This window comes from Cynocephalus volans, chromosome 17 (genome assembly GCF_027409185.1).
Source record: "Cynocephalus volans isolate mCynVol1 chromosome 17, mCynVol1.pri, whole genome shotgun sequence".
Classification (NCBI taxonomy): domain Eukaryota; kingdom Metazoa; phylum Chordata; class Mammalia; order Dermoptera; family Cynocephalidae; genus Cynocephalus; species Cynocephalus volans.
In genome coordinates, this window is record NC_084476.1 from 12,032,881 (window position 1) to 12,045,528 (window position 12,648).

At 36.1% G+C, this 12,648-nt stretch overlaps 1 protein-coding gene across 4 annotated transcripts in view; it reads right to left on the reverse strand.

The window, feature by feature from the left end:
• The window catches only part of GAPVD1 (GTPase activating protein and VPS9 domains 1), a 72,418-nt gene that overhangs the window by 26,058 nt on the left and 33,712 nt on the right, over positions 1–12,648 (reverse strand). For 3 of the 4 annotated variants that reach the window (XM_063081599.1, XM_063081601.1, XM_063081598.1), the window contains 5 exons: positions 11,369–11,455; positions 10,215–10,349; positions 9,874–10,063; positions 5,909–6,069; positions 484–613 (listed from right to left, as the gene is read on the reverse strand). In XM_063081599.1, coding sequence (XP_062937669.1) covers positions 484–613; positions 5,909–6,069; positions 9,874–10,063; positions 10,215–10,349; positions 11,369–11,455 — 703 coding nt within the window. The remainder of the gene's footprint in view (positions 1–483; positions 614–5,908; positions 6,070–9,873; positions 10,064–10,214; positions 10,350–11,368; positions 11,456–12,648) is intronic. The other variant, XM_063081600.1, reaches the window with a different exon arrangement.

The following is a 12,648-nucleotide window of genomic DNA, read 5'->3' on the forward strand; positions in this document are numbered from 1 at the left end:
ATCTTGACTTTTAATTTTCTTTTTTATTCCTATTTCCATTGTATCCTGTTTCACAAAGGGGGGATGTATGTGTGTGTGAATAAAGGAATACAGAACATTAAAAGTATACACATCTTGAAATACCAGTAAGTCCATTTTTTCTAATTTAGACATGCATTATATCCTTCTAAAGGAGCTCTATAAGCTTTAGTATATATTAAAACTGCAGAAACAAAACTTGCTATTACTGTATTTAAGTCTGAATAAAGACTTATATCTTCTCCACTTTATATGACCAAAGGCCTCTTGCAGTCTCCATTCTATGCAGGAAACAATCTTTATAGCCAACTGTTCAAGCTCGTTAGAGGAAAACTTCATTTCATTACTCTCCTCAGTGAGAGGCACAGATGGTGTAATTGTAATTTATAAGGCTCCTTTAAAGAACACAAAACAAAATATTACTTGTAAGAATCACACAACTCCTTGAATGAAGTAACCCTTCACCTTCAGATATTCCTTCCAGATTATCACTGCAGAGGGAAAAGCGCAAGGTTTTATCAGGTTTACCGTGGAGTTTGTTTTCATCAACAGGGACATCTCCTTGTCCTCCATCCGAGAGTTGCATGTTTAGGACCTAAAGAATAAAACGCCAATTTGTTTTATCACAGCTGAAGGATAACTGATGAAACAAACTAGAGCAAATGCATATTTAACTTCTTCTTAATCTTAAACTATCATTTTTATCTAAAAATCCACTTACAAGAGGTCAAGCGTTTAAATACTCGTGGAATAAAAATGTATCAGTTAAAACAACTTTCCATCGCCCTACCAGTGTCAGAGATTGAACTGGCAATCAGACATCAAAGGAGCAATGATCAGGATTACAAGAATCAGAAGGCTTTGTTGTAAGCAGGCTGGTCCTTCTGGTACTGCCATGTGTCAGTTTTGTAACTTGAATAAGCTATTTAAGCTCTCTAAGCCTCAATTTCTTCATCTATAAAATGGTGTTAGTAATGGTATGTATGCCATGGAGTTGTTGAGGATTAAACAAAAAGATGCACATAAAGCATTTGCCATGACACATAACGTATTAAATTTGCAGTAAAATTTTTCAAGAGTTAACAAACTAATTCAACTAAAAAAAAAAACAAAAAAAACATGCAATCATGTTATCTTGTAGGCACCAGGATTTAATCCATCTAGTCTAAAACTCCACTTGATCACCACATATAGGGCCACAAAAGTCCATACCAGAAGCTAAAGTATGACTTTGCAGCCATTTCCAGCTTAGAGTTGAAGGCCTTTTTTTTTTTTTTAAAGATGACCGGTAAGGGGATCTTAACCCTTGGCTTGATGTTGTCAGCACCACGCTCAACCAGTGAGCGAACCGGCCATCCCTATATAGGATCCGAACCCGCAGCCTTGGTGTTATCAGCACCACACTTTCCTGAGTGAGCCACGGGCTGGCCCCGAGTTGAAGGCCTTCTTATAATGTTTTCTATTTGCTGGATGAGTTCTAAATAACATAACTACTTTTCACTCCCTACAAGCCTCATAACTTAGCTTTGTATGTGTATCTCTATCTAAATGAAGAATTGAGTGCTTTGTTGGACGTCACACAGCATGTTTTAAGCACACGTGGAACTTGAACTCACAGTCCTTGGCTTCCTAGGCTGTTGCTGGAATATGAAGAAAGAATAGTGTCCTTACTTAAAAAGAAAAAAAAAGTTCTCACCACAAAAAAATAAGTATAAGAGAATAATACATGTTAATTAGCTTGATGTAGCCATTCCACAATGTATACTTATAATCAAAACAGCATGTTGTACATCACAAATATATACAATTTTTATTTAAAAAATAATTTTTAAAGGGGGAAAAAAAACCCCTCCAGGTTGCTGTTTTGGCCCTGCACTTAAATGAGTAAATTAAAGGTTTCTACTGGTTCTATACACATGTGACATTTTTAAAAAGTCATTTAAAACGATTTTTTTCTCATTTGCTTGACATTAAACAGACATCAATATGTTTAATTTTGTATTTTTAAGATAACTTGACCTTTGAACTCACCATAGTGAGTGATGTGCAATGAAGATATTTTCCCAAATCATATCCAAGAGCAAGCAATTTTGTGATCCCATAGGAAAAGCTATGGTTCAAAACCAGTCACAATGGAATATGAAATACAAAAATCAAATTTATGCCTCTAAACCAGAGAATCTGAACTCCAGGCTAAACTAAGACCAGAGAATCTCAGAGCTGAAAGAACTTTAAGAGTTCATCTAGCCCACTAGTTCTCAGCTGAAGACTGAGATCCTTCCAGGGGCTTTTTGTAGGTGAGTGGGAGCAGTCTGGATTGTTATAATGACTAATGAATTCTACTGGCATTTTGTCCCAGAGGCATGGGATAAAAATATTTTTTTTTAAATCCTGCAATGCATAGAACAGTCCCTCAAAATGAAGAGTTACCTTACCCAGAATTCCAGCACCACATGATCAAGAAACACTAATCTAGTCCAATCCCTTACCCAAATAAGAATTTATATTTGAGGGCTGGCTGGTGAGCTGAATTGGTTAAGAGCACAGTGTCACAACACCAAGGTCAAGAATATGGATCCCTGTACTGGCCAGCCACCAAAAAGAAAAAATAAATAAAATAAAATAAAAATTCATATCTATATCATCTCAAAAAAACATATAAGAATACTGACATTCAACAATTTTTGATCCACAAAAAGAGCAATTGCATATGGCTCAAAGTTTGCTCTTCTTTTTCTAGTTTCTTAAGGAGGAAAGGTATTTTATTGATTGAGATTTCCCTTTAAACATAGATGTCTACAGATATAAGTCCCCTCTGAGCACTGCTTTCACCCACAAGTTTGGTGTGCTGTGTCTTCATTTTCATTCCTCTCAAAGTATTTTCTAAGTTCCCTTGATTTCTTCTTGATCCATTGTTTAAGAGTGTGTTGTTTAATTTCCACATAATTGTGAATTTTCCAATTTCCTTCTGTTAATTGACTTTTAGTTCCATTTTACTGTGATCAGGGAAGATACTCGGTATAATTTTAATCTTTTTAAATTTACTGAGACTTGCCGTATGGCCTACCACATGGTCTATCCTGCAGAATGTTCCATGTGCACTTGAGAAGAATGTTTACTCTGCTGTAGTGGGTGGACAGTTCTATATATGTGTGTTGGGTCTAGTTTGTTTACAGTGTTAAGTCCGCTATTTCATTGTTGATCTTTCTGTCTAGTTGTTCTATCCATTATTGAAAGTGGGGTACTGATCTCTCCAAATATTATTGCACAACTGCCTAGTTCTGCCTTCAATTCTGTCCATTTTTGCTTCATTTATCTTGGGGCTATTGTTAGGTGTGTACACGTTTATAATTGCTATATCTTCTTGATGGAGTGACCATTTATCAATAATGACTTTCTTTGTTTCCTGTAATCTTTCTGCTCCTCAGACTGGATAATTCCAATTAATCCACCTTTAAAATCACCGGTTCGTTCTGCCTACTCAAATTTGCTGTTGAACCCCTCTAGTAAATTTTTCACTGCAGTTACTTTTCAACTCCAGAATTTTGATATGGTTCCTTTTTGTAATTTCTACCTTTTTATTGATATCCCATTTGATGTGACCTTGTTTTCTTAGTTTTCTTTAGTTCTTTGTCCATGGTTTCCTTAGCTTTTTGAGTATATTTAAAACAGTTAAAGTCTTTAGTAAGCCCAATGTCTGTGCTTACTCAGGCATATTTTCTATTAATTTCTTTTTTCCTATAAAAGGCCATACTTTGTTTCTTTACATGCCTCATAAATTTTGTTGAGAACCAGATATTTTAAATATTATAACGTGGCAGTTCTAGAAATCAGATCCCAACCCCCCCTTCATCACCCAGAGTTAGTTGTTGCTGCCTGTTGTGGTGGCTGTTTGTTTAATGATTTTTCTGAATTTTGTAAAGTCTGTATTCTTTGTCACGTGTGGCCAATGCAGTCTCTGTTCTGTTAGCTTACTGGTCAGCAAGTGATTTGGCAAATTTAACACTTGAAATAAAAAAAACCACAAAAACAACCAAACCCTTTCCAAGTCTGCAGATTGGCTCTGTGTTGGAGCTCTTCTTCAACACTTAGGCAGTTTGCAAATGTACCTTAGCCTTCGCTTCCTGTTTGAGTGGAGCCTAAAGGTCAGCTAGAGGTGAGAGCTTAGGTCTTCTAAGGTCTTTTCCAAGCACATGACCAGGCCTGGGTATGTGTATGACCTTCTAGATTCCCCAAAAGGGAGCTTTTCAAAGCCCTTGTGCCCCCTGGTATCTCTTTCCCCAGCCTCTTTCCTTCCTAGGCTTTTTGAACTATCTACTATATGCCTAGGTTGTTATCCTTTGCTCCAGGCAGCAGCAACTAATATATGTGATTTAGATGTTTTTGACAAGTGCCACCTGTGAAGCTGCCTCAGCCCTGGGTAAGAGCAGAACCAGGCAAAACAAAGGCAAGCCCTTGAGCTAACTCTTCAGGGATCTATCAGACAGATCAAAATATGCAACCATGATACCTTGGGAATAAGGTCCACATTGCTCCCTCAGGTACCAGCACACTGCACAAGAAAGCAAGTTGCTATCCTCAGGGCTGCCACTGAGCTGAGGGTTTGGGGATGGTAACAGGGTAAGGTAAAATGTCACAAAACTCTTAACGAAATTCACCAGTTTTTTTCCTTCATTAAGCATTCCCTTGATTGTTAAAAGTTTTTGAATAAGACTCCAGAGTTCCAAAGAAGTTAATTCTGACAGTTTTTGCCAGCTTACTCATTTTTTCTGTGTGGGAAGGGATGGAGTATTGGAGTATGACAGCCCTCTTTCTTACTAGTCATGCCACAGTTCCAAACACAACTTTACCAACCACCATCATCACTTTACCAACCACTAAAACTAGTCTCTTCTTGTCAGCCCAGTAATGAGATTTCTTGAATAATAAGCAGTCACTATTGAATAGAAGATGCTATATCTTTTTCACGAGGTCCCAATCTATGAGAAGAGGCTCCTCCCTTTACAGAGTCAAGATTTCTTCTTCCCATCTGCCTCTATCCCAAGCTCTTTTGTATACAAATATCTTAAAACTGATTGAAGAAATTTTACTTTCTTGATTTTCTTTTCAATTATCTCTTCCATTTTTCCCTAACCAGCCAAAGAATAGAAAGTATATCTCAAGAATTTTTGGCTCTTTTAAGCAGAAATACCATTAGTATACCACTAGAAAGAAAATAAACACAAAACACTTCCTACAAGTCACTGGAAAAGTCTCTTCAATTTCCATACCACAATTTCCTGGCTTCCTTCTCTTCCACTACTACTAGGAAAATTTCTTTTGTTGTAGACCTGTTCACCAACTTCAATGCCACAGATGTATTAATGTAAGGGCCTCTGCAACTGTTCCCAGGTAGCTTAGCATCTGATGAACACCATCACGGTAAGCCCACTGAAGATAATGAACAATATGCATTAAATGCATTGCTATGGTCTGAATGTTGTGTTCCCGCAAAATTCATGTTGAAATCCTAACTCCTAAGGCAATGGTAATTGAAGGTGGGGCTTATGGGGAGATGATTAGTAGTACCCTTATAAAATAGGCCAAGGGAGCTCATTCACCCCTTCCACCATGTGAGGACACAGCAAGAAGGTGCCATCCATGAACCAGGAAATGAGCCCTCATGATACACTTAATCCACTTCGATCTTCAACGTCCCATCCTCCATAACTGTGAGAAATAAACTTCTGTTGTTTATAAGCCAACCAGCCTCTGGTATTTTGTGATAGCAGCCTGAATGGACTAAGACATGAATACTGACTTATAGAAGCAAGTGACCTTAATTTGAAGAAAACAACCAAAATTTCTTAACATTGATGGCTGTAAAGTAAATACACCAATACATTCATACCTCATTTTCTGACATCATCCCTGGAGTAAGCTGGGGACCTGTCCCTAAGGAAATGACCAACACCTCTTCTGGTTGTACCTCCTGGATGGTTTCCTGAGATGACCCTTCATGGTCCATATGCAGGTCCATTAGCATACCAGTGCGGCTTCTGCTCCGAGTTGCTAATAAAACATTTGACAAAATAATTTAGAGAAAAAGACAAAAAGAAAATGGTACACTAAATACAAAAATATTTTTTCTATTAGTGTAGTACATTTGCACATGCACAAAATAAGAGTGGTGAAAATATGGATAAGAAAATACAAAACAAAACCAAAAACTAGATCCTCTTAGTTATTCTACTGATGATTAATATAGATTCTCCTTCAAAACTGGTAATTAGAAACAATAATCCCAAGTCCACCTTACAGGGAGTGACACATAGATAATCATGTCTGCAGAACAGCAGACATGTCCCAATCAATTTAAGTATTGTGACAAGAAAAACATTACTTTATTTCTTATCTTTTTAAGATACCTTAACTATTTTTCCTATAAAATGATTTAACTGCCACAAGTCTCCTATACTAATAATTGAACTTATAAGTGTTAGAAAATTTCATATGGAAACCTGATGGCCATATATAAAGTAATTATTTTAAAAAGTAAAGTATTTTAATTAGGCAATTGTTGACAAAACTGTAATCAGTTTTTGAAAGCACATTTTCCCCCCAGAAATGCATTAACTTCTTTCCAAAGATGCAGGAGAGAAGATTTCCTTAGGTTTGAATATAAGGTCCTTTCTGCTTTATGGAAACATTCTAAATTAATAAAGGTTTCAATTATTTTTGTTTTCTCCCCCAGCCTTCCAGGAAACAAGTAATACTTTTTTCTAAAATAATCCATCCTACAGCTCTTTCAAGAACTTTTGGACACCAAAAGATTTAGTTAGTGACAATTTCTCTATGACTTTTATTTAGTCTTCTGTGATAAGTTTCCATTTTCTTTCTCAGGGCAATAAAATTCCTACAGCTAAACACTAAATATAAATTCTCTCTGTGCAAAATAAAAGTACAGACATAAAGCAAAAACACTCTATTAGTAACAAAACCTTTCAACTTCAAGTGAAAACTGACCTACTTGAAGACAGAGGCAGAAATATAAATAATCATCTTCTCTTCACAATGCTGTTGATTAATCACTTTGTGAAAACTGAGAGTAAACACCAATTTCAAAAAGTCTAAAATAGGTCCACTCACACTTTTATATGCTTGCCCCCACTATCTTCTACTGAATTGTGAAGTTAAATTCAACTTCATGAACAGGTCTATGAATCCTGAACAACAAAGTGTGTAACTATAATTTATAAAAATGCAAGTGATCAAATTTCATGTAGCAATTTACAAAAAGCAAAAGCAACATGCACATGGAACACACTTTTATAACTATTTCTTAAATAAAAGTTAGAATAAGAAAAGAAAGAACAGCCTATTACCCACCAAATGGGGTTACTAGTGTAATATGAGCGGTAAGATTGGTGGCTGAGGAATCCCAGGCAGTGATGGCTGCTAACTGTTGTCCTGGGTTGCGAAAGCATTAAATAGAAAAAAATCAACCCTGAGCCAAGCCCGTGGCGCACTCGGGAAAGTGTGGCGCTGGGAGCGCGGCGACGCTCCCGCCGTGGGTTCGGATCCTATATAGGAATGGCCGGCGCTCACTGGCTGAGTGCCGGTTACGAAAAAAACAAAAAAAAAAAGAAAAAAATCAACCCTTTGAACAATGGATACACTTTTAAAAATGTGAAATAAATGCAATGACCAGGTCACGTGACTACAAAATAATAGTGAGCAAACATTTGAAATTTACTTTCCATTAGACCCATATTTAATGACACTTTTGGATAATGGGAAATGAAAAAACTAACATACAGCAGTAAGCAATAGGGAAAAAAAATCTATGATTTACCAAAAATCATTTATTTCTTCAGTGTGCAAATTGCCTATAATACCTAAAAACCATTAAATGTAAAACTTCGTTTTTTCTATTTTTAATTAGAAAATGACATTTTGGGATGATGAAGAAAGTGAAAGATTTGAAGAATATTGTAGAGGATTCTTAAAGCAAATGTACTTCACAAGGCCTGGTTTTCCAAAGCCTTGCAGTTTCAAATATTGACCTTGCGGAGGACTGGAAATTTTCCTCAGGCTATGAAGTCTCTAGTGTAAGATAAAGATTTGTGGCACAGCAAGGTTCCTGGCTCAGGGACAGACAGGTTACTAATTGATGTGTAAAGATACTGGAAAATTGCTGGAGGGAGAAGGAATGTTTGCTAAGATCAAGCTTTTGTTGGTGGATCACTTAATTGTCTAATAGAATGTCATCTGACTTGTTTCACCAAAAGTTACCAGCCTATATTGTTAAACTATAACCCCACCTATGTTCTCTTCCTGTAACTTCCTGGTCTGGAAAATAAATGCAGGAAGAGAACCCCAATTCAGGGTTAATTTCCCAAGGAAGGGATGCCTCTCGCTGGAGGGTTCCAGGGAAGTTAACCACTTCGGGGCTTCTCACTGCTCAGAAGAGATGGGCTTTGAGTAATCCTTTGTGGCTCCATCACCCAGGGGAAGTGGGGTGACAAATCTGTGGGGGGCAAAGCAACAGAATACGATGCCACATTCCTGTTAATAATATAATTCCATACTATCTTAAATGTAAGGTAGAAGAAAATTTAAAAACGAAATCCCATTCCTCAAAATGTATAAATTACAATAAGTTCATTTTCACCAAGAGCTGCTGAGCTCATTAAGTGTGCACTAAAATACTGCTTCACTGGCCTAAACACTTTTTCCCTGTCTTGTTTACTCTGTCTAACTCCCATTCATCCTTCAAAAGAAAGCACAGCATTCACCTACTCTAAGATCTTCTCCTGATACCACCACCACCACCTGGCTGAGATAGGTATCCCCACAACCCCCATGCTTATCTCCATCAGAACACTTAGTACACTGAAGGATACTGGTCTCTTGTTCTCTCCAACTAGACTATCAGCAACTAACTTGAGAGGAAGGGCATGTCCTCATTAAGCAGTGCTTATTTATATCCCCAGTGTCTAACACAGTGTCTCATGTGCAAGTTAGTGATTATACCTATCCTCACAGGATTTTTGTGTGAATAAAATGAAACATTTACAAAGTGCTAACCCAGTATCTGATACATGGCACATGCTCAATTAATTTTTTTGTGTGGGGAAATAGATAACAAATGCTTACAAAGTGAATAAAGCTTAATTAAACATAATTCTTAACTAAATGGATAAACTTGACAAAATAAAATGGAACTTTTTCTTTATTTTATAATAATATTAAGATATCTTAGTTCAGTTGATAAAAGATCAACTTAACAAAACAATAATGGAAAAATAGTAACTATTATTTTCCACCTTATTGGTGAAAACTTCTTATCATTTAGAACTCTGTAGAAAGCAGAGGGCTACATAATTCAAAAATGACATTTTCAAAATTTTTCCAAGAAAAGACACTAAAATTTATTTATTTATTTATTTATATTTTTTTTAAGAAGATGACCAGTGAGGGGATCTTAACCCTTGACGTGGTGTTGTCAACACCATGCTCTCCCAAGTGAGCTAACTGGCCATCCCTATATAGGGATCAGAACCTGTGGCCTCGGTGTTATCAGCACCACACTCTCCCAAGTAAGCCACAGGCCGGCCCCAAGACAGTAAAATTTAAACAAAGTAAACTGTGCATGGTGTGATTTCAATTAATTATGAAAATTAAGTCTATATAAAGCTAAAGCCTTAAATAATCTGGTGTGAGTTTTAAAAAATGAAATACCATTAGTACACATGAAGAGAAAGACTTTTCGAAAATATTTAAAACTATATTCTAAAATATTGAGCAACAGAAAAAGCTAATGAAGAAATAATAAATTTAAGGGAAAACTCCAATATCAGAAATTCTTTTTACCTATAGGTAAGCGATTCTTTTTATTTGCTGGAGTGGTTGCTGGAGACAGCTGAGGAGTATTGTAAGGAGTCATTTCTAAACTGCTGCTTTTTCCTGGCTTGGCCTGGGGTAGATTTGCCAATAAATTGTCAAGAGCCATTCTATCTTCTCTCAGTTGATCTCCAGACATCACACTCTTCATAAAATTCACCTGACAAAAGTAAAGGTCATTAGATAGTGAAATCAATTTTTTAAACATGTACAATATATGTATTATTTCTCATACAATGTACTCATCTATGACTATCCATGCTTAGCTAAAAGATTTTTGAGAAAATCCTATTAAACAATAAAGCCATTACCAGAGTAATAAGCTGACTGTAGGTTATGTAAACCACAGTTCTGCTCAACCCTTCCAGAAGATTAACAGAAGACATTGGAGGGGTCTCCACTGCACGGCCCCCAATCACAACATCAAGGAAAGCAGCAACACAGCTCTGTTAAAACAGGAAAAGACCACAGTAAAATACTTCCCCACCTTTAAAACACTGGAAAAAACTTCTTATTAAGGTAAACAAGCACACAAAAAGTTTAAATTCTTGAAAATTATATTAAACCCAGCATTTAAAAAAACTAAACTGCTATGTATCGATAATTATTTCCAAGATATGGAAAGCAAAACAAACATGACACAGAACAGTATACATACTGTGCTTTTTTTTTTTTTTTTCTCATTTTTCTTTTCGCGGCTAGCTGGTACGGAGATCCAAACCCTTGACCCTGGTGTAATTAGCACCATGCTTTTAAGTAAGCTAACCAGCCAGCCCCTTATGCTACCATTTCTGAAAAGGGAGGAATGGGAAGAATGGGAGAATGTATGTAGGAATTTGCTTGTATATAGGCCTCTAGAAATATATGCAAAAGACTGATAACATCAAGAAGCTTTTGGGGAGAAAATGAAGGCTAGAGATGAGAGGTGGAAGGGAAATTTCACTGTGTAACCCTTGAATTTTCAACCAGGTTGAATACTCAAAATATGACTGATTATAATTTTATTTAACTAAACTAACTGAACAATCCAATAAATGTTAACTTATGAAATACACTTAAAATTATAAAAATAGTGCTGGTTCATATACCCATATAAAGTTTTTTTTGGGGGGGGGGGGAGCTGGCCAAAATGGGGATCCGGACCCATGACCTTGGTGTTATCAGCAGCACACTCTCCCAAGTGAGCTAACCAGCCAGCCCAATGAGTTTTTTTTTAAAAACTTTAAAAAATAAAACAGCTCTTTGATTCTCATTACAATGGCATCTCCTCAATACTTCTGTGAGTCAGTAATCTTTAGCGACATCTTTCTTTAAATACTGCTGATCTAATACTGTAGCTAATTAAAAAGAACATTTAACTTATACATCACCCAAGGATAAGATTTAATAAAGAAAACAGGTTCACTAATACTTTGGCAGAATTTTCTATAAACAGTATTGCATATGACACAGTATTCGTTCTTACTTTGTCAAATTTTCCAAGGCTGCTTTTTGTCCGGGGATCTCCCTCTTCAGAGCCAGTCATTGCCAACTGCTGCAAAAGGCGGCCAACCTGCAACCCAAAGAAGTGGTAGGGACAAATAGGCTGTAGATACTTACAAACTCCTGCTCATAAAAACATTTCTATTCTAGTCTAGAAATCTGTTTCATAATAATACTCACATCACCTGACCAGGCATACCAAGTAGGGTCCCCAATAAAATGTGTATCTTGTCTACATCAGCATTTACTAATTTTAGATTAAGAGTTATAAAGAAGTAGAAATTTTTTGCTTTAATTTCTCTAACACATGATATCAACAGTCGGAAATAAAAGTACAATACATTTGTTTCTGATATTATATTTTTCATGTGCTTAAAACTTTTAAAATTAATTTGTAAAAGCTGACTTACTCATTAAACTACTTCAAGTTAATATTAAGTACTTTATAGAATTCACAAAGCAGTCAAGGTAGAATTTTTTTCTAAATGTATTTATATTTATTTTTTAAAGATGATTGGCAAGGGGATCTTAACCCTTGACTTGGTGTTGTCAGCACCACGCTCTCCAAAGTGAGCCAATTGGCCATCCCCATATAGGGATCCAAACCCGTGGCCTTGGTGTTATCAGCACCACACTCTCCCAAGTGAGCCACAGGCCGGCCCCTTTTTCTAAATTTAAAAGCAAACAATTCCTACAGAACATAAGCTGTTTGGTAAAGTAACACTAATTCACAGAGCAAGTTCCTTACTAACAAAAGTGAATTGTTAATCCACTCTAAAGGTTTCCTGCTGAAAGTTAACATCATTATAGTATCATCTTCATATCTGGGACAATCTCCCTTTTTACTCATTTTGAAAATATATGATTCAATTTCTACTGGAATGACAAAAATAAAACTACAAATACATTATCATTAGAATAAATTTACTGTTTCACAGATGATAAAAAGTAATTAAGGAACACTTATTCTATTTTATGGAATGAAGTGTTGCCCGATTCTAGAATCACAATAAAGCCAACTAAGATCTTTACACTAAAAAAAATTTAGATTGGGAATTCTATATAGTGAATTGCTAAAATGCTCTAGGTAAAAGAACTGATCATTTAAAAAAAAAAACAATTCCTTGAAGTTGATATGACAAGCATACAGAAAGGACATTGTTAGTGGGGAGGGGAGATGGGGAGGGCGAGGAGGGAGGGAGGTTTCGGTAATTGGCCACAATAATCAACTACATTGTATATCGACAAAATAAAATAGAAAAA